Here is a 25502-nt window from a genome sequence, read left to right as displayed (position 1 = left end):
AGGCAATATGATATCATCGTCCCAGACACAGCCTTGGCAACCCACACAGCACCTTGCAAATGGAGCAGGTGGGTGGGGACCAGAAAGCCCGCCGGCTCCCTCCAACTCTCGGGTGGCCAGTTCAAATAGTGGTGGTGCATTGTGGGGCTTGTAGTGTGGGTGTTGGGGGTGGGCAGGTGGGCGAGGCCGCGGCTGTCGCAGCGGGGCCATCTTCCGCTGGCGGGCTTGGCCTGCGCTGTCGACCCCCTTCGCCTGGCCCCATGGCGCCGCGGCCGCTGGGGCCCCTGGTTCTGGCGCTGGGTGGCGCCGCGGCCGTGCTTGGCTCGGTGCTCTTTATCCTCTGGAAGGCCTACTTCGGCCGCGGCCCGGAGCGGCGCTGGGACGGGAGCGAGGCCTGGTGGGGCGTGGAGCCACCTTGCCTTCCCGAGTGGGACGTGAGTACGGGGCTGGGGGTCGTTGAAGGGGCAGGTGGGCCGGGGTCTGCGCTTCCGCACAGGGCCGAGGTGGGTGGCCCTGTCCTGGCGAAGGCGGGGGCGCCCGGTTTGGAAACTTCCAAAGAAATTCATGCCAAGACTTATCATAGTGAAGCTTCTAAATGCTAAAGACACAGAAAAATATTGAAGTCAGCCAGTAAATGCTTGTCCATAAACCCAAACTAAACCCAGTGCCATTGATTGGGGTGGGGGTAGAATGATAATGGATTTCTCATCAGAAACCAAAACCTAGCTTTGCTGCCCGAGGTCACAGGCTCGGGATGGGCGGGCGGGTAGTCGTTAAGTCTGGGTACCATGAAGTGAGTGAGCGTGTTTGCATGTGTCTGCCCGGCCGTGAGATGCCGCGGAGCTCTGGATGTCCTGCCAGCCCGGGGTCTTCAGGTCGCTGTGAGCTGGGCCGCCAGGCGCCTGCGCAGTGCACGCAGCCATTCGGCCCAGTGGATGCTGAGAGGTATCCCCACCTGCTTCTGGAGATCGCGGCTGAGTTGCGAGTCCCAACGATCCTAGGCTGTCTTGAGGAAGCTGAAGCTGTGGGAAGGGAAGGAATTTGCCCTGGGTCACTGGGGAAAACTGAAAGAGTGGATGGAGTTTGAAATTCAAGACTCCAAAGGCAGTGATCATTTCACACCACCAGGTGTGCCCCTTAATGGGTGGAGGGCAAGCTGGGTGCACTTAGGTACCTTCAGTCTTCCTTTGGGAAAGGCCAGCGGGAGGTTGCCTGTCGCAGCCTGACCTCTGCCCTGCAGCCCGAGGACGAGGAGGACGAGGAGCCGGTCTTGGAGGAGCTGGAGCAGCGCGAGGTGCTGGTGCTGGGGTTGGACGGCTCTGGGAAGAGCACATTCCTGCGCGTGCTGTCAGGAAAGCCGCCGCTGGACAGCCACGTCCCCACCTGGGGCTTCAACTCCGTGCGACTGCCCACCAAGGACTTCGAGGTGGACCTGCTAGAGAGTAAGCAGATTCCCACCCCTTCCCTCATGCTGGTCCTAGACCTGGGCTTTCTGCCTTGGGATGACTCTAAAATGTAGATCTAAGCAGGACTGACTCCTGAGTGAGAAACCCTGTGTATAGCATAGGGTCCAAGTGCTGTGCATTTACGTATACTAAGGTCCTTGGCATGATCCTGCCTCTCGAGCTTGGTGGCCATTCCCAATCCCTGCTGAAACCTTGAGTCAAACACTTGACAGGCAATGAAATCCTCACAACCACCAACCACATAAAACGACAAGTGGGGGCTTCAAAAATCACGGTTCTGTAGGGTAATCATTGGACTGCTAACCACAAAGACAGCAGTTTGAGCACACCAACCAATCCGTGGGAGAAAGATGAGACTTACAGATTTTTAACCTTGTAAACCATATACAGGGTTGCTATGAAGCAGAACTTAACCACCACCATTCCTGGTCAAGTTAGGGGCTTCTTTGCTGAACCCCATGCCTCCTCATGCTGCAGTATTTGACACATGCCAGCTGATTAAGGCAGTGACACCTACAGTGTCAGGTCCCCTAGGACCCAGGCACAGGTACTTGTGTGGGCTTGTGCGTAATCAGGGAGGGTCTGAACAGCCCCCTACCCTTAGTCCTAGCGCTTCTTGGCCAAGGGTATGGAGGGGTTTTGAATGTTTAGTTCCTTCTGCCCAGGGACAGGTGGGCTTCCTGTACTCCAGAGGCTTCAGACCTGTAAAGACAGGCTGGGTTTAATTTTGGTGTGGCACTGTGGGTTAATGCGCCAGACTGCAAAGCCGTTTGAACTGCAAGGTTGGTGGTTCAGGCTCACCAGTCACTCCTTGGAAACCCTATACAGGGTCGCTATGGGTCAGAACCGACTCAACGGCACTTAACAACAACATGCAGTGGACCTGGCTCTGAGGGCCTGGCTCATGGCCTGAGTGAGTGGGTCTGTTCCTCTGGTCTCAGGTACTTTCTTCTGGTCTGGCTGTGGCCACTGCTTTCCTCCCTGGTTGGAGCAAATACTGATAGTTGCCTGGGATTCTGGGCCTTTCAGCAAGTTTCCCTGGTACCCTCTCTGTGCTAGGGACACAGACAGGTCAAGGGGCCTCTGTACTTGAGGCTCTCTCAGTCTGACAGACACTAACTACTCTCCAACTCTGTTGTTGTTAAGTGCCATTGAGTCAGTTCTGACCCATAGCAACCCTATATAGGGTTTCCTAGGAGCGGCTGGTGAGCTTGAACCACCGACCTTGCAGTTCAGACTGACTTTGCAGTCTAGCACATTAACCCATAGCGCCACACCAGGACTCTACTCTCCAACTCTGGGAGTAGAGGATTACTGTTTCAGTTTGTTACCTGAGGCCCTAACAGGTAACAGTATAAATTTAACAGATCACTTAGCCAGCTTTAAACCCAGATATTTCCATCAAGTCTTGAGGCATCCCTGGTCCTCCATCAATGGTCACTTCACTGTGGTCCCTTTGTGGATAATTGATGATTGAACAAATGAATTCAACAACTCATTGATGATGCTCCCACCTCTATTCCCAATGTCCAATTTAATACTAGTTCAATCAGCTTTCTGCTCCAGTAGACTGAGTCTGTCTGCTTCTCCCTACTTCCACCACTGCCTCCCAGGTCCAAGCCATCACTGTCATCTCCCTTCAATATGTCAACAGTGTCCTCACTGTTCTTCTGGCTTCCAGAAGGAATCGTTCAGGAACTCGTGTCTGATCATATCATTCTTAAAACCCACAACCTCCTTAGCTAACTGTAATACTGCCCAGTTAGCCTTATTGACCGAATCCCCTTCTCCACAGCTTACTCCCCCCTCTGCCTGTACCACAGAGAAATCAGTTACTATGAAACAGTAACCATTAGTTTAGCGTGTGTCTGTTGTGGTGCTGTGGGATAAGCACTGGACTACTAATCACAATGTCAGTGGTTTGAACCCACCAATCACTCCTTAGAAATGCTATACAGGGTTGCTATGAATCGGAACCGACTCCACGGTACTTAACAACAACAGTATGTAGGAGGCAGAGGGACTTTGAGTCCTCTAAAGACTGCTACCCCAAGGGGAGAGGGGAAAGGAATTTTATAGGGATTTGGGCCATAGGGGCTAAGGTATTTCAGGAACTTCTTTGTTCTGTTTATTTCAGGTTACGCTGATCACTCTAGATATGTTGTCTCTAATAGGCACCACTTTTGTTCGTTTAAGTGGTCTTCCCTTCATTTACATAATAGTCCTGGGAATGAGAGTTTGCTATTAGCTTATCTACAAAGGGTTACTGGTGTTTTGTGCCATCCATTCGGTTCCAACTCCTAGCAACCCTGTATGGGGCTTCCGAGGAGCAACTGGTGAGTTTGAACCACCAACTTTGCAGTTAGCAGTCCAGTGCTTCTTCTACACAACACCACACCAGGACTCCTACTGATGGCTTTTTGCTTGAACAAAGAGAGTTATTCTGGCAAGCTGCGGCTCCAAGGTCTTTTATTTGCAAAGGAAGAAAAATGGTTTTAACGAACAGTGGTTTGTAAAGAAAAAAAAAGGTTTATTTTAAGAAGCTACAGCTTTACTGTCATGCTCTTACAGTGTCTGGCTCCTTCTCATTTTCCTGGACACAGCTTACCTGCCACTTCCTTGGGGAGACCTTCCCAGACCACCCAATCCAAAGCTTCACTCTTTCTATTCTATTTCCTTCCTTTCTGAAAGGGGTTTGTGTGTCACTGCCAGGTCCACCCCAATCAGGGAAGGGGTGCCGTGAGAGTAGGGCCCCTACTCACCTCTGCATCTCAGCACCCAGGTCAGTGCTTGGCACCTAGTAAGCACTCAGTCAGTACTTGTTGAGTGCTTGCTGTGTGCCAGTCATTGTGCTAAGGGCTGTGGGGGGATCCAGAGGTAAACGGCTCCAACTCTCCAAGAGTTTAGCTAGAAACATGATGATACAGAGTGACCAATGAGGACTGAGCTGGAGAAACCGGCTAAGGCACTATGTGGGCCACACCTGAGCATGGCATTTCCAAGGAAAGAGAATGGGATACCCAAGCCTAATGGGAGAATGATGGTGGATGGCTAGGCACAATGGAGATCAGGGGGTGGGGACTGGAGGGATCCTGCTTTCTAGGCATTGAGACTCCTAGCCATCACTGACCCAGTAGGAAGTTAGGAATTGAAAGGAGGGAAGATAGCCCGGAGAAGGCAGTACCATTTATTTAGTACCTGGTGGTGGTGGTTATGTGCTATGGATTTGGTTCTGACTCATAGCGACCCTGTATAGGGTTTCCAAGGTTGTAAATCTTTATTGGAGCAGAAAGCCTCATCTTTCTCCTGCAGACTTGAACTGCTGACCTTGCGTTTAGCGGCCCAGCTCATAACCCACTACACTACTATGTATCAATACTACGTATGACAAGTGTATTGCAGTCTGTCAGGTGAGTTCACTGAGGAGGAGACTAGGGCTTCAAGGCAGTGACTTATCCTAGGAGAAACCTGCAGGCAGGTCTGAACACAGGTCAGCTTGGTGCTGGAGCTGTAGTTTTTTGTTTGCCCCTGGCCTGTAGAGCCTCAGGAAGCAAGAAGTGGACTGGGGCAGGGACTGTGTATTGTAAACCAGGGCCAAGGGTGGCTCTGACCTAGCCCTTGGCCTCTCCGTAGTCGGTGGCAGCCAAAACTTGCGCTTCTACTGGAAGGAGTTTGTGAATGAGGTGGATGTGCTGGTGTTCATAGTGGATTCGGCTGACCGGCTGCGTCTGCAGTGGGCCCGGCAAGAACTTCACAAGCTGCTGGACAAGGATCCTGACCTGCCTGTCGTCGTGGTGGCCAACAAGCAGGTGAGGCCTCTGGGAGGCTGACTCAGGCCGACTGGGCCTCCACTGCAGATGCCTGGGCAGGGCAGGGTGCACTCAGGGATTTAGATGCAGACCTATGACCTCATGAGCCTGGCAGAGATAATGTCCCCCCTCCTCTGGCCTCATCCCTGAACTCTGTCTTCCTTCCTCTCTGCTTTTCTATCATCTGCCAACCTAGAGAGATGAAAAGCAGTAATTAATAAGCACCTACTAGGTGCCAGTCAGGCAAATCCTTGGGTATCACAAACCGTTAAGCACTCAACAACTAACTAGAGGGTTGGGGGTTCATACAGGGTCACTATGATACCCACTTGCCAACATACAGCAGCAGTAGCAGTGTGGTGTTGAATGACATATTATGTTTCTGTTGATCCTACAAGGCATGCGACACTCTTCCCATTTTACAGATGGGAAATCTGAAGATCAGAAAAGTTTTGTAATCTCCCAAGGTTGTATAGCTTGAAAGTGGTGGAATGCAGATGTCTAACTTAAAAACTTGTGTCTTTTCCACTCTGTTGTGCTCTTGTGACTTCTGGATATAGATCAGAGAGCCAGCGATGAGAAGTGGTAAGAAATAGAAAGGATTAAATCATAATAACCAACTAACATTTCTTGCATGCTTACAGTGTGTCAGGTACTTTGCTAAGCACTAGACAATCATGAGTTCACCTGAGACCTATAGGAAGCCCATGGTAGACCCTGCTGTTAGCCCGCTTTGCAAATACTGAGACCTGGAGAAGTACCTAAAGTTACAGAAAGTTTGTGGCAAAGCCAGAACTTCAGCTTGGATCATCTCAAAGTTCTTGATCTTAACCTCTACCCTGTGCCTCTCCCAGACCAGGGAGCTACCCTGGGCCCCACAGTCTCAGGATCATAGACCTTGGGTGGCATTCTCAGCACCTGCAATATGACCACAGTACAGAGCTCCTGGGACCAACCTGCTTAGAGAGAGGCTCTATGTCTTTGACTGTAGGTTTCCCCTGCCTGTTGGGAAAGACTGGATGATCATTTATAAATGGACCATATGTCCAGTCAGCCCTGGACAAGCCTGTTTATGCTGTTCTTCTGCTATCCCTACTAAGGGTATCTTCAAGTCTCAGAAGTCTTGGTGAGGACAATAAATTACATCATCATCCTGATTTTAAACTACAAGGAGGCTTCAAAAAGTTTGTGGAAAAAATGGAATTAAAAGATCATAGAGACTGCTGGGTCAGCGACGCCATGTCTTTCTGCAGCTTCTTTGGAGGCAAGGTTTTCCAGAACCGTTTTGAACCGGGTGTCTGTATGTGTGCCAAGTGTGGCTGTGAGCTGTTCTCCAGCTGTTCAAAGTTCAGCCACTCATCCACTTGGTCGGTGTTCACTGAGACCATCTACCCTGACAGCGTGGCCAAGCGTCCAGTGCACAATCAGCCTGGCGCCGTAAAGGTGTCCTGTGGTCCCTGTGGCAACAGGCTGGTGCATGAGTTCCTCAATGACGGCCCCAAGTGGGGATGGTCCTGATTCTGAATATTTAACAGCTCGCTGAAGTTCATCCCTAAAGGTCAAGAATCTTCTGCCACCCAGGGGAAATAAGCGAACAGCCCACACCCTTCAAATGGCCACCCCTTGCAGGAAGTGGAGCCCGTCGACATTCAGGGAGAGAGTGATGGGATGGGGCTGGGGCTGGAACATCAGGACACAAGCAGGTGCTTCCTGATTGGTCCACACTCCTCTTTGCCAGGATAGGACCAAGAGGCTGAGTGGCTGACTCATCTTGGCCTCGGATTCTCAAGGCCAGCATTGTGGGCTTAGTGCGTCTTGAAAGACATTGCACCCCCATCTGATGTTCTCAGCCTGGCTTCCCCTCTCTGCCTGTCTGGACTCATTCTTGTGGCAGAGGGCTCTGGCCCTCACCAAGGCCCTTACTAAGTCCTCCCGCCCCAAGCTATGTAGGCAGACAGTGCCAGCAAAGCCATCCTGGCTGGCTGCTCCAGCCCTGGTCTCCACATGATTTGCTCTGGTTAAACCCTTCCAGGCCCACCAGGGTGCTGATGGTTTGTGTCTTGCTGGGACAGCAGGCCAACAGCACAGCCCCTCATCTCTGTTGGAGAGGTGTACCCCTAAACCCCAGTTCTCGGTCTGTGGGATGCACTGACCTCCAACCAGCCCTAGCCGTCCACACCTGCAAAGTCCTTCCCCCAGAGACTCCGGCTGTGCCTTAATGTGTTTGCTCCAGTGGTCCTGCCAGCCTGCTCGGGACGTGCTAGAGACCCCTCCTTCTTGAAGATTTTCTGGAGGAATAATGTGAAAATCAATAAACCAAGGACACCCAGGCCCACACAAAAAAAGAAGATCATAGATTTGTTTCCACACTTTCTGAAGTCCCTTCATATAACTTAAAGCAGTTTTAAACCAACAGAGGACCATATGTGAAAGATCCTAGCATTCTATGAGTAGAGAATCAGCAAAAAAGAGGAAGACCCCCAATGAAATGGATTGGCACAGTGGCAGCAGCAATGGGCTCAAGTGTAGCAACAATTGTGGAGTTGGTGGAGGACTGCACAGTGTTTTGTTCTGTTGTGCAGAGGGTTGCTATGAATCGGCACTGACTTGACAGCCCCCAACAACATTAACAAGCAGTATATGAATTGATCAATGAATTATTTTGAGGCCAGGGTTAGAATATTAAATGTATTGTCACCAGCCATGTTATATGTTGTTAAGTGCCATCGAGTTCAGTTCCAATCATAGCGACCCTGTCTAGGTTTTCCAAGGAGCAGCTAGTGGGTTTTAACCACCACCTACCTTGTGGTTCAAACTGACCTTGCAGCCCAGCACATTATCCTGCAATGCCACACCGAACCCCATGCTATATGGTTTTGTTGTTTAGTGCCGTTGAGTCGATTCTGGTTCATGGTGACCCCGTACAGGGTTTCCGAGGAGCAGCTGATAGGTTTGAACTGCCAACAGTTCAAACTACAGTGCCACACCAGGAGTCCCCATGCTATATAGTAGCCCCCTTTTGTCCATTCGTCAGCTTCTAAGGGAAATAGGTCCTAGTCTGGGACATGAGCCTACTGTCAGATCTCTTCACTGATGAGGTGGGATACCTCTAAGGGTCATCAGTTTTGTCATCACAGTGTATGACATACAGGAAGTGATCAGTTTCTTACCTGAGTGACTGATGTTGGATGGCAAGAGCTTAGTACAGAGGAGAGTCAGATGAAGGGAGGGGATTGCATTTAGACCAAGGGCTCCAGAAGCTGCTCCTGGGACTTGGGCCCTAGTGCTCCCTAGGTAGTTCAAGAACAATTATTTAATGGATGCCAAGGATAGGAGCAGGCTAGGAAATCTCTGGTTGTCCTGTTTCAACTGGCTGCTCTGTTTCCCCAGGACCTGAGCGAGGCCATGAGTGTGGTGGAGCTACAGCGGGAGCTGGGCCTGCAGACCATCGACAGCCAACATGAGGTATTCCTCTTGGCAGCCAGCATTGCCCCCACAGGGCCTGGCTCCAACGAGCCTGGCACCGTGCACATCTGGAAGCTGCTCCTGGAGCTTCTCTCCTAGACTGGAGCCCCCCTGCTCAGCATCTCACCCTAGGATCCAGGAACCTGAGGTGGAGCCACGTGGCACACTTCCCTTCTCTTCCCTCAGGAGGGGCTTGGCAGAACCAAGAACTTAGTGGAAGCCTCCCTGGGGGAGGTACCTGTGGAGCTGAGGCAGGGAGTGGGAGGAAAGACAGAGGGCAGGAGAGGATCATGTCCTGCGCATCTCTGACTGGATCGGTGACCCAACCTTCCACAGGGAAGACACCATCTCTCTTACCTGGACAGAACGATGCTCATGGGTCTGTCCTTGCCTTGCGACAGTCTCGGGGGTAGAAGGACCATGTAGGTGTTAGAAGCACTCCAGGAGCCACTCGTGCTGGTGGCATATGGGCAGGTTCTGGGCATCACTCGTGAGCCCTGGCTCCCAGCCCTGCAGTAGAGTGCAGCCCTGCTTCTGCCTCGTTTACCATGACTTTGTGCTGTCTCTTTGTTTCTCTGTGCCCAGGGCCATCATTTTGAAAGGGAGGTAGCGTCCATGGTCTTTTCTGTCTTGGAGATGCTCTTCCCATCCCTGGAGATAGGAATTACTAAGGCTGTAGGATAAGCACTGGACTGCAAATCACAAGGTCAGTGATTCAAACCCCTCAGTCACTATGCAGGGTCATAGTCAATGGCACTCAACAACAACAATAAAACAAACCTGGACATCCTAGCAAGGAGCTTTCCGAAGACCCCCCTGCTTCTCACTGAGCCAGGGCCTGGCCTGCCAACCTTTCTTGACGACAGAATAAGAGACACTCATCTACCAGGCAGAAAAACTATTTTTCCTAGTCTGGAGATAAGAAGCTATTGACCTCCGCAGTAAGCACTAACTGTGCTAATGCTCGTGTTTACTTAAGTCTGGGGAACAGAGGAGCCCACGTTCCCTGGGAGAAGACTGTATGGGAGCTAGGTGTCGGCCTCAGACCTACATTTTATTTATTTATTTATTTATTTTTAAAAGGAACAGGCCAAAGTTCTAGGCTCCCGTTCCTCGGTGCTGTTCTCAAAACGCCACATGATGGCTGTGGTAAACTTAAAAATAGCTGGAATCAGGAGACCAGGCTTGAGCTATATGACAAAGGAGGTTTCACATTGATCCCCAGTGAACTTAAACTCCACCGCTTGGCCTGCTACAAAGGGATGGAGACCTTTTCTGTATGAATACTAGATGCCTGTAGGAGAGGACATTTCTGTCATGTGAATACAGGTGAAATGAAAAACCTCTGGGCGGGATGTAGCAGAGCAAGCCGCAGGCGGCCTCAAGAGCATCACTCTGCCTTTCTGGACCCGTTTCTTCCCCAGCCACAGCAGAGCTGGACAGTAGCACATTCCATGAGCTTCCTATACCTCAGAGATCAGTCTGTTTGAGGACTGTTATGTTGACACTTCTCTTTAGTTCAGGCAGAAGGAGCCATTTTGTCAGGGACCACTGAGTAATCAAGAGCCACAAATGGAATTTTTTTTCTTAGAGAACATAGTAAACTCCATTTACTTTTGACTTGAGAATGGAGATTATGTGCCTTCATTTCATTTGCCGTTTATTACCGCTCAGCCAGTATAGGCCTCAGTTCCATGCAATAGCCAGCATAAGAAGAGGCACCTGGTAGTGAGCACCAGAAGCCATCCAATAATTTAGAAAAGTGAGTGGGTTTTATAAAAGTGTGACATTTGCAATTTTGCTTATCATGTTTTGTTTTGTTGTCATTGGGAAAGGTAAGATACTACAGGTGGTCCCCCAGGTTATAAACGAGAGCCATTCTCAAGGAACACGTACAACAGTTCATATTGTTGTTGTTAAGTGCTGTCAAGTCGGTTCCGACCCATTGTGACCCTGTATAGAGTTTCCGAGGAGCAGCTGGTGAGCTTGAACTGCCAACTTTGCAGTTTTTAAACAGACTCTGCAGTCCCGCGCATTAACCCACAGTGCCACACCAAGACCCGTTAGTGCAAAAAGGTGCCCTGGTGGTGCCGTGGGTTAAGCATTGGACTGCTACCTGCAAGATTGGTGGTTCAAACCCACCAGCCACTCCTCAAAAGACAGAGGAAGCTGTGTGTTTCTGTTAGGACTGACCGTCTCTGAAATCCTAAGTTTTTCTCTGTCCTGTAGGATCCCTGTGACTCAGAATCAACTGGACAGTAGTGGGCTAGGGCAAGAAAAGGCTCTGAAGTCTTTTCAGTGATTTAAAAGTCTTCAAGTGAAGGTGGCTATGATGAAGAATTTGCTATGAGTAGTTCTTGGTGTGGCATTTTAGGATAAGCACCAGGTTGGTGGTTCAAATCTACCACCCGCTCCTTGGAAATCCTATGTAGGGGTGCTCTGAGTTGGAACCAAGTTGATGGCACTTAACAACAGCAACAAAGGGCAAATAGGAGTTGTAAATCAGACTTTCACATTTTTGTTAACACCTTTTTTCTCCAGGGCTTGTAGAACAGCAGTAATTGTGAGGGGGTTGGGTGGACCTTTTTCACTAATGAAGATCGTTTTGGCTTAGCATTATGTAGTATAACTTTTAAAGTCCCCAGTCAGGGAGGGGAACTAGAGTAATAAATGGTTGAACTCCTTTTTTCAGAGATCCCTCTGAATGGTCGGGTTCAGTAATACCCATTGGAAAACAAGTGCCACTGAGCAAAATAAAGTCTTGAGTTCCACCCCTCCCTGTGACAGAATGTAGGTGTTCTGCATGTGGTTTGCAACACCACATCTGTAGCTAACGGCTACTTTCTTGTGGGGTTCCTGGCTTATTACCCAGGCAGTCACAAACCATGCTATCTGCTCTGGACTCCTCAAGGCCAGGGCAGGAATGGCTGACCAGGACTGGACTTGGGAGAAGTTGGAAAGAAGCCTTTAAGAAGCTGAACTCACTGTGTAGCCTGCTGGTGCTCTGACGCAGTCATTCCTGAATACTTCCAATTCCAGAGCCCAGAACACCTGGGCTTGAATGAAGGTGATCGTGAGGCTCTGGATCTGTCAGTGGATAGACATCTTACCTGTTAAATTTGTGTCTATTATTAACCCTGGCACTGGGTCTCGGTTCTGAAATTATTTAAAGCAAATCATGGTTTCTGATTTTCTCATCTCGGACCTGTTTTGCCATCCATATGGAGAAGCCAACCCAACCCATAGTTTGGACATTTGAATGGTCTGGGTTTCTAAGGCTGCTACGACGTCCATGTTGGATTGGCAACCCTTCCCAAGATGCCACCTCTGGTTTCTCTTGGTGCCCAGAATTGTAGTTTTTTTAGACTTTCACTGCCACAGCAGCATTCAGCTGGAAGGACAGAGGTGCGGAAGAGAATCTGACCACTCCTGCCATCTGCCTCAGCAAAACACTAGCTTCTCCACAAAGCATTTCCATGTGTCTTTGGAAAGCATTGTTCTTATGCCTAGGTAGGAGTTGCCAGCATTTTAAACCAGCTGCTAAAACCAGCCTGACATTCCTCACGCAGCTGCCCCAACCACAAACCTGAGGTGTTTTGACAGTTTGCTGTCTGGCATTTCGAATAGTCATGAAAGAGGCACCTGTAGCTTTTCGGGCTGCTGCCTCTAGGAGGGGGTCTCACAAAGGGACAAGTGGATTTCCACCAAAGATCTGGAAATGAGGGGACCTTGCTGCCTCAGACCATCCACAGAGCTGCTGAAGACAAACTACATAAATCTGAGTGTCCTGAACATTGGAGGTACAAAATAAATGCCAAAAACTCTGATGTGGTTTCATTTGGTTTTGAGTAGGTACTGGGTATAATGAGAGGCAGCTATGGAGGGTGCCAAAACACGTTCCTGTGACAAGTCTCAGTCCCCTGGCCCTTAAGTTCATGTTGGGGAAAGGGAGTTTAAGGACCATCAACTTTGGCAGGACATCTTATGAGGTGTCAAAACCCTCCTCCCGCATCCTTTGGGAGTTCTTGCTGATTGAGAGATGGGGCAGAGCCAGGCTGGAAATTGAAACAAAGGCAATCTGTCTCCATGCCAAAGGTCAGGATGGAGGTCACGTAACCATGCCTTCATTCTTCCGGCAGGCATCCCCCACACCTGCTTCCAGACAGGTTCCCTGGTTTCCCAGGCGAGGTCCCAGCCCTCAAGGCAGAGCAGTGATGAGTATTACTACAGGAAGACCAGGGGGAAGGGAGTACAGGACTTGTACAGCCTGCTGGGCCAGAGAGAGTGATTAGGGAGACTCTGGGAAGTCAGCACCTAATGGCGTAAGGAAATGAAGGGGCACCTTGTCAGAAGCTTAAAGGTGACTCATGTTTGGATTTCATTAGAGGATGCAAGGGGACTTTGGAGCTGTTTCAGGATAAGTCCTAAAGGCTGTGAAGTTACAGGGCGTCTGGGACTCCCAGCTTGCTTCCAGGGGCTTGAAGGGAAGACAGTTGAGAGTCTAGACTTAATTGTTATACTTGGCTTCATCTCTTGAGCCTTACAGCACCAAATTGCAGACCACAAGGCTGGCAAGTCAACCCCACCAGCTGCTCCTCAGAAACCCTATACAGGGGCCTTAGGAGTCAGAATTGACAGCACTTAACAAGAAGAGTCTGAAACAACTTACAGGGTTTTATACAGACTGATGTAATTAGATGAACCCCTCCTCCTTATCAAGAGCAAGCAAAGTCAGACTATAGGGATTTCTTTCCTTAAGGACAAACCTTAGGAATGAGAGTTTCTGTATTCATAGTTGGGGATGAAGTATTCAAATTAAATGCCCAGTACCCATCTCACGTGCCACCAAATCAGACAGGCCTGGCCCAGAAGTATGCCCTGCAGTGTGCCCCAGTGTTCGGCACATGAGGTGGTATCCGGTGGTCTGCCACACTGTCCCAGAAGGGAGGTTTCAGGACCTCAGGTTCACTTTGAGCCAAGGCCAACAAAATAGTTCATAAGAGCAGTGATGGCAGGTAATGTGAAGGCAGCCCATAGCTGTGGGGGTCACCAGCCCCCAACTGGGAAGGCCATTGGTCATGCTGGCCTCTTTAAAGTAACCCAGCATTCCTGGCAGGCTTCTGTAGAAGGGTTCATGGAACTCCTCTACAGAAATCCAGGCAAACAGCAATGGACCCAAAAACAAGGCAAAAGGGATGGCCTCCCTGCCCTGGTTAAGTTGATTTTTCATAGGGGCAGCCTCAAGACGTGGCTAGGAGAAAATACAAAAAAATCAGTAAAATAGCCGTGTTTTATTATGTACAGATTACATTCAAACAAGCAAATCACCTAGTCTAAACAGTATGCTCTGGCTTTTTCCTGAACTTCTGGGAAACTGTTCCTTGGCATTAGCCCCTTCCCCAGAGCAGGAAGGAATGTGTGCGTGTAACCTCTGATTCCATGGGGTTTGGCCAGTCTGCTATAGTCACACATCCCTCTGTGCCTTAACCCTGAGCTTCAACTTCTCTGGTCCAGACAGAAGTCTCAGGCAGGAACAGGCGTAAACCAGTTACTCAACTTCCATCTTACTGTTCTGCAAAGAATCGGTGAAGGACTGCCACTCGGCTGGGTAAAAACGTTTATAGACGTTGATCTTATTCCGAATCTGTTTCGGGGTATCTTGATAGTAATTCTTCTCATCCCGGGCCATAGCCTACAAAGAGAAGGGCCACCTGTCAAAGTCTTAACAAAGGTTCAAATCCTAACTCTGTCACTGGGCAAGCTACTTCCTGCCTCTGAGGTTCAACTTCTCACCTCAAGCTACATGAAGGCCCTCTGTCTGCACTGACAGGCTGGGGAAACAGGTGCAAATGTCCATAGGGACCAGGCAGTCACTGAGTAACCAGGCAGGAGCTGGGGCCAGCTGAGGCACACATGTTGCATCCGGAGTCAACTAACCCAATATAGGCACAGAGGTCCAGCATAGCCAGAGCTTCTGATTGTTAAAGAGAAATCAAAAATAGGGACTTGTATTTGAAATCTCATAATTAAAATGGTAATGAATTCCCAGTGGAGTAAAACAACCTATCTGTGTCAGTTGGAAGTGATCACACCATACTGCTGCTAACATTATTAGATCCCTGTCCATGGGATTCAGTTCCCAGAGTCTCTTTCTCTCCCTTTCTTTTCACTCGGTCTAAAAAAACAGGCAGTAGGGCAAGCAGAGTAGGCTACTAAAGGCCTACTAAAGGTATCTTCCCACCTGTCTCTGTGGTTCTTCCTCCTAGGTCTGAGCCGCTCACCTTATAGTCTTCCCCATGGTTCTCCACCATGTAGCGTACGTAGTCAATGAGGTCCCGTGACAAGGTATTGCCTTTCTTTTCTGGGAGGCTGGCTTCTGCTTCCAGGTCTGGAGTGAAAGAAGCCAGGAGACAGGAAATGAGACCTTGCTTCGGCACTATTTGAACCGTCCCATTAAGAAGACAAGAGGGAAAAGGTCAAAATGGATGTCAGAAGAGACACTGAAACTTGCTCTCCAGCATAGAGATGCTAAAACAAATGGAAGAAATGAGGAGGTCCAAGAGCTGAACAGAAAATTTCAAAGATCAGCTCAAGAAAATAAAGCCAAATATTACAACAAAATGTGCAAAGATCTGGAATCAGAAAACCAAAAAGGAAGAACACGCTCAGCATTTCTCAAGCTGGGGGAACTGAATAAAAAATTCAAGCCTCGACTTTCGTTATTGAAAGATTCTCTGGGCAAATTACTGAGTGATAAAGAAAGCATCAAGAGACGATGGAAGGCTATACAAGAGTCACTGTACCAAAAGGAACTGGTTAATGTTCAAGAGGTAGCATATGAACAAGAGCCAATGATACTGAAGGAGGAAGTCCAAGGTGCATTGAAGGAATTGGCAAAGAACAAGGCACCAAGAATTGATGGAATAAAAATTGAAATCTTTCAAGAAAGTAAGGCGGCACAGGAGGCACTCACTCATCTCTGCCAAGAAATCTGGAAGACAACTATCTGGCCAACTGATTGGAAGAGATCTTTATTTGTGCTCATTCCAAAGAGAGGTGACCCAACGGAATGCGGAAATCATTGGGCATTCTCTTTGATGTCCCATGCGAGTAAAGTTTTACTAAAGGTAATACAGAATTGGCTGCAAGCATACATTGACAGACAACTTCCAAAGGTTAAAGCTGGATTCAAAAGAGGCCATGGTGCGAGGGATATCATTGCTTATGTCCAATGGATCTTGGCCGAAAGCAGAGAATATCAGAAAGATGTTTACCTGTGCTTTATTGACTATGCAAAGGCTTTTGACTGTGCGGATCATGACAAGCTCTGCACAACACTACGAAGTATGAATGTTCCGAAACAATTGTGCTCATGGACCAAGAGGCAGTTGTTTGAACAGAACATGGGAACACTGAATGGTTTAAAATTAAGAAAGGTGTGTGACAAGGTTGTATTGTTTCACCATACTTATTCAACCTGTATGCTGAGCAAATAATACGAGAAGCTGGGTTCTATGAAGAAAAACTTGGTATCAGGATTGGAGGAAGACTCATTAACAACTTGCGATACGCAGATGATACAACCTTGCTTGCTGAAAGTGAAGAGGACTTGAAACATTTACTGATGAAGATCAAAGAGCACAGCCTTTGGTATAGATTACATCTCAATGTAAAGAAAACAAAAATCCTCACCACTGGACCAATAAACATTCTTATCAACGGAAAAAAGATTGAAGTTGTCAAGGACTTCATTCTTTTTGGATCAACACCCACGGAAGTAGCAGTCAAGAGATCAAACGACATATTGCACTGGGCAAATATGCTGTACATGACCTTTTTAAAGTGTTGAAGAGCAAAGATGTCAGCTTGAAGACTAAAGTGCACCTGACCCAAGCCATGGTATTTTCAATAACCTCATATGCATGTGAAAGCTGGATATGTGAATAAGGAAGACTGCAGAAGAAGTGATGCATTTGAGTTATGGTGTTGGAGGAGAATATTGAAAGTGCCATGGGCTGCCAAAAGAACCAGTAGATCCGTTTTTGGAAGAAGTGCAGCCAAAGTGCTCCTTGGAGACCAGGATGGACAAGCTTCGTCTCTCATACTTCGTACATATTGTCAAGAGGGACCAGTCGCTAGAGAAGGATCTCATGTTTGGTAAGATAGAGGGTCAGAGAAAAAGAGGAAGACCCCCAACGAGATGGATTGGCTAAGTAGCAGCATTGATGGGCTCAAGCGTGGCAATAATAGTTTGGCCCAGGATCAGGCAGTGTTTTGTTGTACTGTGCATAAGGTCGCTGAGTCGGTACCAACTCGATGGCACCTATACAACATCATTATCCCAAAACCCAATTCCATGCCACCAGCCAGCACTGCAGCCATCTATGCTTTGCCTCTCAATCCCCAAATTCACTGATGGATCTTACTCTCCAGTCCCAGACCCCAGGCTGTGCTGCCTATGGTAGATGATTGGCAACTAACTGAGGCCAATCACCTCTCTCCAACCATCAGATGGGCAAAATGAGAGCACTTAATAACCTGAGGAAGATACTTCCAGCCCACAGGCCAGGGGTCTCTTCCAGTTCAAAAGCTCTCAGGATAAGAACCCCTTCTGCAAATACATGAAAGAGAGATCAGAATAAATGAGAACAAGAGCTGCAGGGACTGGGGCATTTCACTGCTCCATGCAGGGAAATCTAGGCAAGTGAGTCCAGCATGAAGGGAAAGTCAGAGCTACTTCATGGAACGATAATACCATCTTGCCTTCAGCAGAGCTATTGGAAATTCCTGACAAGAAGCGAGATGGATGAATGGAGAGTTCCAGAGTATTCCTACTTCCCTTCATTTATTTTCTTATGCTTTAGGATTCCGTTTCTATACCCTTAGTGTACATGAACTAGAGCTGTAGCTGAGAAGAAGAAATAAGATGGAGAATCTCTAAAATCAGTTTATTCTTAAATCTATGAGAAACCCAACACCTGCCTGAGACTCGGTGGTTTCTTTTCTTCCCCTAGCCACCTGGACGCCTCCTCTGTGGCCCTCTCTCTCCAACCTTAGTTTACGCAGCTGGGTTTAGTCAGTACATTAACAGTATCCCAGCCAAGACCACTGCACCAGCTCACTTTTCCCTTCTCAAACTGTAAAATAAGGGCCTGTGAGGATTCTTTTGAGGATTCTTTCTAGTTCTTGAAATGCAGGGCGATGATCTAGAGGCATATGGCCCACACCCACCGTTCAATACATAGGGCTTCCGCACCAGCTCCTTTGTCCTCTGGACATCTACCTCCATGGCATGCACCTGCAAAGAAAAGACAAGTCCGTGAGGAGAACAGTAAACAAAAGAAGGGTCCTAAGTGAGGAATCAGATCCTGCTGCCATCCCACGGTCAAACAGAACTAGCTAACTAGGAGAAGCAATGCCCTGGAGTCTTTATCAACTGGAACCCATGGTTCCCATAAGAAATACAAGGTAGCAATTCATCAATCTGTGTCCAGCTGTAAAATGGGTATAATGCTCCTTGATTGCCTTACTTGAAGCAACGCACATCAAAGTGCTTTAGAATTTACAGTAAGGGGGAGATGTCTGTATGGGGAGGAGCTACCTGACAGCGTCTGGTTCTTGTTCCACACGTGTTCAAGCAGTAATGTCATATTCCTCTTGCTGGATGGAATAAAAGTAATAAAATCTGCCTAAGGGCAATGGCAGGAATCCTGGTGTGGTGCTGTGAGTTAATGCGCCAGACTACAAAGTTGTTTGAACTGTAAGGTCGGCAGTTCAAGCTCACCAGCTGCTCCTAGAAAATCCTATACAGGGTTGCTAAGAGTCGGAACTGACTCAACAGCACTTCACAGCAACCAGGGCAATGGGACAAATGCATTCAGTAAGCCCATTCATTAAATCAACTACTTATTTAAGATATCACTACATACGAAGAAGCTCTGGTAGCGTAGTGGTTACGAAAACTATCAGCTGTTCTGCGTAAGAAAGATGAGGCTTTCTGCTCCCATAAAGATTTACAGCCTCGGAAACCCTATACAGGGTTGCTATGAGTCAGAACCGACTCTACGGCACTGAACAACAAAAAAATATACTGAGAACCACTGAAGGTTTGCTGTTGTATGCTGTTGAGTCGGTTCTGACTCATAGTAACCCTGTATAGGACTTCTGAAAGTGGCTGGTGGGTTTGAATCATCAATCTTAATGTCCAGTGCTTACACTACATACATCACCACACAAGGACTCACTGAGGGCTATGTGGGGGACAAAACAAAGTCCTTGTCCTCAAGGAGGATAAGAGGGGAATGGACACAGATGATATAGAAGGGGGTTTCAAAAAGTTTGTGAAGTAATTAAAAAAATGGAATTTTCCCAAATTTTTTGAAGGTCCCTTGTATATTACCAAGTAGTTACTAGTACCGGGATTCCTCTAGAGCCCCAAATTCGTTAGTATTAGTTAAGAGCTCAGCTGCTGACAGAAAGTTCCGCAGTATGAACCCACCAGCTGCTCCACGGGAGAAAAATGTAGCAACCTACTTTCTATAAAAATTACAGTCTTGGAAAGCCTTGGAATGTTTTACTCCTTTTTGGAGTTCTGGTGTGGCGCTGTAAGATAAGCCCTGGACTGTTAACCACAAGGTCAGCAGTTCAAACCTACCAGCTGCTCCTTGGAAACCCTTATGCAAGGTTGCTATGAGACGAACCCTAATCCATGGAGTTTAGCAGCAACAACGACAGAGTTGTAATGAGTCTCGGAATCTACTTGAGAGCACACAACAACAATTACAGTGCTATGAATGAAAATAAGGCAGGCAGAGTTAGTGAGTAAAGGGTTTTGTTTTAGAAAGGTTGATCCAGAACGTGAAAGACCTGGGGTGTGTTAAAGAACAGCAAACGTCCACAATTCGGAAGAGTCCTTGTTAGGAAAAATAAGGACAGGAAAAGATGGAATCTGGAAAGGAACACAGCACGATCTCATAGGCTTCAAACAGGTTAATTTCAGGGGAGGTAGGTGGGGAGAGGGTAGGTAATGAGTGAAAGTGGCAAAGAAGTTAAAATCAACCCAGATCCAAATTTTTGTCAGTGCAAGCGGGGAGGGAGGTTAACTGTCAGAAGTTGCAAACCCGAGAAAGGAGTAAGAGGAAATATTGTTGTTGTTAAGTACCGTGGTGGGCACGCTCAAATTTTGGTGCCCGGCTAAGAGTGGTGGCGGCGGCGGCGGCGGGCGGCAAGGGCCAAGACCCTGCCAGGTCGTACCTTTCTCTTACGAAGAGGCACAGCCTTGTTGGGATCCATTGCCAGTCCCATCTCGGCCAGGTTCTGCCGCACCGATTTGGCGTGGTCCCAGGCATGTCGGATGTGGGAGCTGCGAGCAAAGAAGGTAAAGATCGCGGGTCCGTCATCTCACTCACCGGTCCGGTCCGAGGGCTCCAGCCTTTCGAACCCCGGCCCCCAGCCTTCCGAACCCCGACCCCCCTCACCACTCGATCCGCGGCGCTGCCTTCCGCCGAGCATTACGATTCAGCCGCTTTCGGTTGACATTGTAACCGAACTTCTGCCTCCGCGTCTTGCCCTTGGCCTTGGGCATCGCTGCGAGCACAGAACTTACAGCTCAGACACCGAAGTCTCTTGGGAACAGGACCTCGTGCAACAGATTTCTCACGGCGAGTCTGAAAATGGACTGCAGGCTTTTGGGAAATGTAGTCTTCCCGTAGTAACACCATGTAGATTACTACGACTCCCAGAATGCAATGTGAAACTGCGCCTGCGTACAACGTTCCGTAACTATAAATTTCCTCCCCCGACCTTTTCTGACGTCATCAGGGGGCGGAGCTCAGTGTTCCAGAGCGTTACTGCAGTGGTTGCTCTACGGTATGGCGACTCCTGGCTCTGTGACTCCCGAGGCACCCTTTGACCCTTCGCAGCCCCCTGTCATTGAGGGCTTTAGCCCTACTGTCTACAAAGACGCGGAAACCTTCAAGGAAAAGTTCCTTCGTAAGACCCGCGAGAATCCAATGGTGCCCTTAGGTAAGAGGGTGCTATAGGAACTATAGACTGAGAGGACACTGATGTCGAGAGGAATTAAATAGGGGTTGATCAGGATGTCAGAGGGGACCTAAATGAGAGTGGACCGGAAATGTGGTAGAGGGGCGGAGCGGTGAGAATGAACTTGATTGGAGTTGGATCAGCGCCTTTGATTGGGGGACTGGGGTAACAAGGAGCCGGGGGGCGGGTTTGGGGGATGGGCTCTGGAGGGGAAGGACCCACCCCCACCCCCGCTGCTGTCCAGAAACCATCTCTAGCCTCTTCTTCCCCTCCTCAGGTTGCTTGGGCACGGTGGCTGCCCTTGCTTATGGACTCTTCTGTTTCCACCGGGGCCAGAGCCAGCGTTCCCAGCTCATGATGCGCACACGGATCGTTGCTCAGGGCTTCACTGTCGCAGCCATTTTGATGGGTCTGGCAGCATCCGCTATGAAGCCTCGACACTGAGTCTCCCAGCTCGGCTCTGAAAGCGCCACAAAGATCATTCCTAGCCCCAGGAGCCACCGTAGGCCATAAGAGGGGACTTAGCCTCTTTATCTTCCCGTGTTGTTGGGGAAGGAAGTGGCGTGTGCCGTACCCACAGGCCTGGCGATTATGTAACCCACAGATTTCCACCCTCCCCCCTTCCCCCAGGAATCCCAGGTTTGGTTCGGATGTTGTTTTTGTTGCCATACCTACTCCACTTAATAAACAGTGGTCCACTTGTGGTTTAGTGAATTAATTCTCATTCTCACCCCTTTGGTTTGGGAAAGAGATACGTTTCAGATTGGAAAGACCCATAGAAATAATCTAAGTAGTGATTCCCAAACTTCCTAGTCACAGTGATCTGGACATTTGTTAAAAGTAGAGTCTCCCAGATCCTTCTTGAGATATTAGTTCACTGGGTCTAATGCGATACTTTTCATTGGATATTTTGAGAAAAATCAATCTGCCCAATACTCTTCGAGCTTTCAGCAGGAAAACGTTCAGGTGTAACTGGAGCTGCTATGATCTTGTCAAAGATCCGAACTCTCCTTTCCACTAGCCTCCTGAGAGCCCATTCCAGTGCTTGATGCATATTACAGGACAGGAAACTGAAACTGACAGTCCAGTGTAGTGGAAAGAGCATAGTCCAAAAACTCACCAATGATTTGTGTATGTAGGGTTTTGGAACAAAAGAGACCAGGAGATATGTGCAAACTCTTGAAGAAAGATAGTCCATGGGTGGTGTAGTGAACTACTATAATATGGCCCTTCTAGACATGGTCTAGAAGTACTGGTGGCCCAGTGGGTAAGCATCAGACTGCTAACAAGGTCTGTGGTTCAAAGCCAGCAGCTACTCAATCGTCTCATGTTGTGTACCGTGGAATCGGTTCCAGCTGCACAGGGTTTCTGAGGCTGCATATCTTTACAGGTGCAGAAAGCCTCATCTTTCTCCCACAGAACAGCTGGTAGTTTCGAACTGCCGACATTGAGGTTAGTAGATCGAATCATAACCACTACACTACCAGAACTCCTTATATGCATCTGAAAGTTGGACAATGAATAAGGAAGACTAGAAGAATTGATGCATTTGAGTTAAGGTGTTGGAGAAGAATATTAAAAGTACCATGGACTGCCAGACGAACAAATCCATGTTGGAAGAAGTACAGCCAGAATGCTCCTAAGAAAGCCAGGATGGCGAGATTTCATCTCTCATACTTCAGATGTTGTCAGGAGGGATCAGTCCTTCGAGAAGGACATCATGTTTGTTAAAGAGGAGAGTCAGCACCCCACATCAACAAGATTTGGCATAGTGGCAGCAGCAATTGGCTTAAATTCAACAATTTTGAGGATAGTGCAGAACTGGGCAGTGTCGCTCTGTTTGCTTGGGGTCATTGTGAGTCAAACAGGGTGGATAGCACCTAACAGCAATACAACTCTGTGGGAGATCGGCTGGCTGTTCCATAAAAATGGACAGTCTCTACCTAGAAAAGTGGTGACAACGGAGCGGTGGCATGGAGTGACAGAACAGCTGCAGGCTCTAGACCCATGGGCTGAATAAGGTGGTGTATCTGCGGCAGCTGGTTGGCTTGCAGAATGTGCCCTTTGGTCATTGAATTTATATTTTTTGTGTGCATCAAAATTTTTGCTTTGTTCATTTGTGAAATATAAGATGTAAATGGAGAGCCACAGGGGGGAGTAGGATAAATGTTTTTGCAGGGAAGGGATTGTAATTGAGATGAAACCAAGTGTATGCTTTGTTGAATGTAAAGCTGATGATTTGGCTGTAAACCTTTACTCAATTAACAATAAAAAGTTGAAAGAAGAAGGAAAAAAATGTTAAAAATCTTGGAATCCCTATCAAGAAGTCACTCTCGCTTTCAGTCAGAACTGACTCAAAGACAAGAGGTTTGGGTTTTTTTAAAGCCATGGTTTTGTGTGTTCACAGAATGATCAGGTAAGGCTGTACATAGCTGCTTGTAGCCCGCTAAGGGGACTGGACAGCATGTTAACAATGCAGATAAGTTGAATGGAACTCTTGTGGTGGTGGTAGTTGGTAAGTGCCTGAAGTTGATTCTAATTCATAGCAATTCTATATAGGGGTCCTGGGGAGCAGATGGGTTTGAACTGCTGAACTTGTGGTTCGCAGTCCAGTGTTTATCCTATAGTGTCATACCAAGAGTCCCTTGTGGTTGGGACCATACAAATAAGGTATATGGAAACCTAACACAACTGGTCAGTTATGCCATACCATTAGGCTTAAAGAGAGAAAATTCTTCCAGGTAGAAGAGGACCTCACTACCATCAAGAGGAGTCAGGAATGGAAACAAGACTCACAGGGAGGAAGTGGGGTGGGTAATATTACATTGTGAGGGATGCAATTATTGAAATGTATGTATATGATTTGTTGAATGGAAAACTAATTATCTACTCAGTAAATCTTCACTCACATTAAAAAAAAAAAGAAGCATTAGGAGCAGAGCACATCCTTTGGACCCAAGGCCCCTGCACTGAAAACCTCCTCAGATCCAAGAGACTGAGAGCTGGAGAACTTGAGGAGCAGCAGAACCAGGAGACCGGCATAAGACTCGTGTGTGTGTGTGTGTGTGTGTGTAGGTGGGTGTGGGTTTCCTGGCCCCCAGAGAGGCAAGCTACAATGGGAGTGCTGGCCTCTCAAGTGAGAGAGCCAAGAACTTTCAGGAAGGAGGCTTCCTGGTAGAATGGGGTGTCTCTGAGTAACATTTGCTGAAGCTGGCAGAATCCAAGTCTAAGAAAGGCCTGTCCTGAGGACAAAAGGGCCTGCCTGCTTGCATTGCTAAGAGGAGTTGAGAGAGTGGTACTGCGCTAAAAAAGAGGAATGTGCTCTTCACTTAGAGGAGACTTCCAAACTTGGCCTATGTGCTTCCTGATCCTGTTCCCAACTTGAACCTGTTACTTCCCTAGTAAGCCCCACAACTATGAGTGTAGTCTGAGAGTTGTGGCCACTGCAGTAGATATGCAAAGAGTGCCAGGGGTGGGAGGGACAGGAGAGAGGGCTGGTGTCTGAATTAGTAAAATGATAAGTCTGACCTCCACCTCATTGGAATCAGTCTTGGGCTGATGTCTTGATTCTCCTTCCCTCCCCTGAAGTTAGAGGAGGTCAGATGCCAGCCATGTTAGACCAGGAGTTCCTCATTTATGTAAAGTCTCAAGTATTCCTGTATGTGGTCAGTTCTAAGTGTTGATTGAGGGACTCAGTCCCTGTTGTAACTAGACCATTTTCAAGCTGGCAGAAAGGAAAAAAGGAAACGAAGAGATCCTCCCACTCTTAAGCCCCTGACAAACTATGTTGCTAAGTGAAGAGATGTCATTGTGTTGCCCCACCCTGGTCTCTGGGTTATAAGGCAGGTATTGCAAATGTTGAATAGGTGACCCTTGGCTCCAAGGCACAAGGACATGTTCCTGTAAAGAGGATGACCACTATTCATCTGGCTTATTACCACACAGGAATATGGACCCATTGATACCCAAGCAGCTTGATTGTCAAGCCAGAAATGTAGGTTGGTGTGTTGACAGTTACTTAGATCTTTTTGAACACTGCAGTCACAATGGCTTGGATGTAGACTGGTTGCAACCTCTGCTAAAGGGGAAGAAGGTGTGGTCACCGGTGGTTATAGCAACTCTATGGAGGGATACAGCTGAAGGAAGGGGTAAAACGTCAGAGCAGAAGGCTGTCCACATCCAGAAAGCCCCATTAGTCCCACCGAGCCTTCTCCCTCATAAAAGCTTTGAGAAAAATAATCTGGGAAAGCAACCTTCTCCAGCCTCTTACCCGAGCTTGTGTCTTCCCTCTCACTTCGAGCCATTGACCCTCTGGGAGTCTTGATGTCCTTAGCTATATGGCAGAATCTCAAAATTACAGGCTTGCCTCAGGAGAGGATTAAGGTTGTGAGTGCATTCTGTGAGAAGGTCTTTTCCCCCCACTGCAGGGTGAGGACAGTAAGCACAGACATCCAGCTGGGAGCTCCTGGATATCCAGGACAATATCCTCACCTCTCAAGGCCTGGAGCTGGAAATGATCTGAGCATAAACTGAACCCTGACACCTGTTGTGACTTCCAGAGAAATGAGAATGATAATAAATAGGTGTAAAAAGAGTTAACAATACACCCTTTAAGCCAAGAAAAAAATACATCAGGAGGGACAGTCACAACGGAGTGGACTGACAGGAGGTGTGAGGGGCTGGGCCATAGCGCCTGGAGGGGATGAGGGTGATGGGGTGA

General features: G+C 48.2%; 3 protein-coding genes and 1 pseudogene across 3 annotated transcripts; 3 read left to right on the top strand and 1 right to left on the bottom strand.

Annotated features, from left to right (window-relative positions):
- The first annotated feature begins 260 nt into the window (after nt 1-260).
- Nucleotides 261-8839, top strand: ARL10 (ADP-ribosylation factor-like 10). Its single transcript, XM_006873475.1, has 4 exons — nt 261-434; nt 1241-1442; nt 5100-5275; nt 8666-8839. Exons 1-4 carry the CDS (start codon nt 261-263, stop codon nt 8837-8839), a joined length of 726 nt encoding a protein of 241 aa, XP_006873537.1.
- Nucleotides 6515-6865, top strand: LOC102841671 (annotated as a pseudogene).
- A 5449-nt stretch (nt 8840-14288) lies between the features above and the next one.
- NOP16 (NOP16 nucleolar protein) lies at nt 14289-20324 on the bottom strand. Its single transcript, XM_006873474.1, has 5 exons — nt 20218-20324; nt 19994-20102; nt 17972-18038; nt 15022-15128; nt 14289-14432 (listed from the first exon to the last, which is right to left on the bottom strand). Exons 1-5 carry the CDS (start codon nt 20322-20324, stop codon nt 14289-14291), a joined length of 534 nt encoding a protein of 177 aa, XP_006873536.1.
- Nucleotides 20325-20610: 286 nt separating this feature from the next.
- On the top strand, nt 20611-21226 carry LOC102820977 (HIG1 domain family member 2A-like). The gene is made up of 2 exons (XM_006873496.1): nt 20611-20764; nt 21060-21226. The coding sequence occupies exons 1-2, from the start codon at nt 20611-20613 to the stop codon at nt 21224-21226; spliced, it is 321 nt and encodes a 106-aa protein (XP_006873558.1).
- The last annotated feature ends 4276 nt before the right edge of the window (nt 21227-25502 follow it).

This window comes from Chrysochloris asiatica, unplaced genomic scaffold, assembly GCF_000296735.1.
Source record: "Chrysochloris asiatica unplaced genomic scaffold, ChrAsi1.0 scaffold00242, whole genome shotgun sequence".
NCBI lineage: Eukaryota > Metazoa > Chordata > Mammalia > Afrosoricida > Chrysochloridae > Chrysochloris > Chrysochloris asiatica.
This window is presented reverse-complemented; position numbering and strand designations above follow the sequence as displayed.

Excerpts from the sequence above, each read along its gene's own strand:
- ARL10 (XM_006873475.1), top strand. The coding sequence starts at position 261 with ATGGCGCCGCGGCCGCTGGGGCCCCTGGTTCTGGCGCTGGGTGGCGCC. Across the intron at positions 435-1,240 it reads CTTGCCTTCCCGAGTGGGAC|CCCGAGGACGAGGAGGACGA; the intron begins GTGAGTACGGGG and ends TCTGCCCTGCAG. Across the intron at positions 1,443-5,099 it reads CGAGGTGGACCTGCTAGAGA|TCGGTGGCAGCCAAAACTTG; the intron begins GTAAGCAGATTC and ends GCCTCTCCGTAG.
- NOP16 (XM_006873474.1), bottom strand. The coding sequence starts at position 20,324 with ATGCCCAAGGCCAAGGGCAAGACGCGGAGGCAGAAGTTCGGTTACAAT. Across the intron at positions 20,103-20,217 it reads GCAGCGCCGCGGATCGAGTG|CTCCCACATCCGACATGCCT; the intron begins GTGAGGGGGGTC and ends CTTTGCTCGCAG. Across the intron at positions 15,129-17,971 it reads GAAGCCCTATGTATTGAACG|ACCTGGAAGCAGAAGCCAGC; the intron begins GTGGGTGTGGGC and ends CTTTCACTCCAG.
- LOC102820977 (XM_006873496.1), top strand. The coding sequence starts at position 20,611 with ATGGCGACTCCTGGCTCTGTGACTCCCGAGGCACCCTTTGACCCTTCG. Across the intron at positions 20,765-21,059 it reads GAATCCAATGGTGCCCTTAG|GTTGCTTGGGCACGGTGGCT; the intron begins GTAAGAGGGTGC and ends TCCCCTCCTCAG.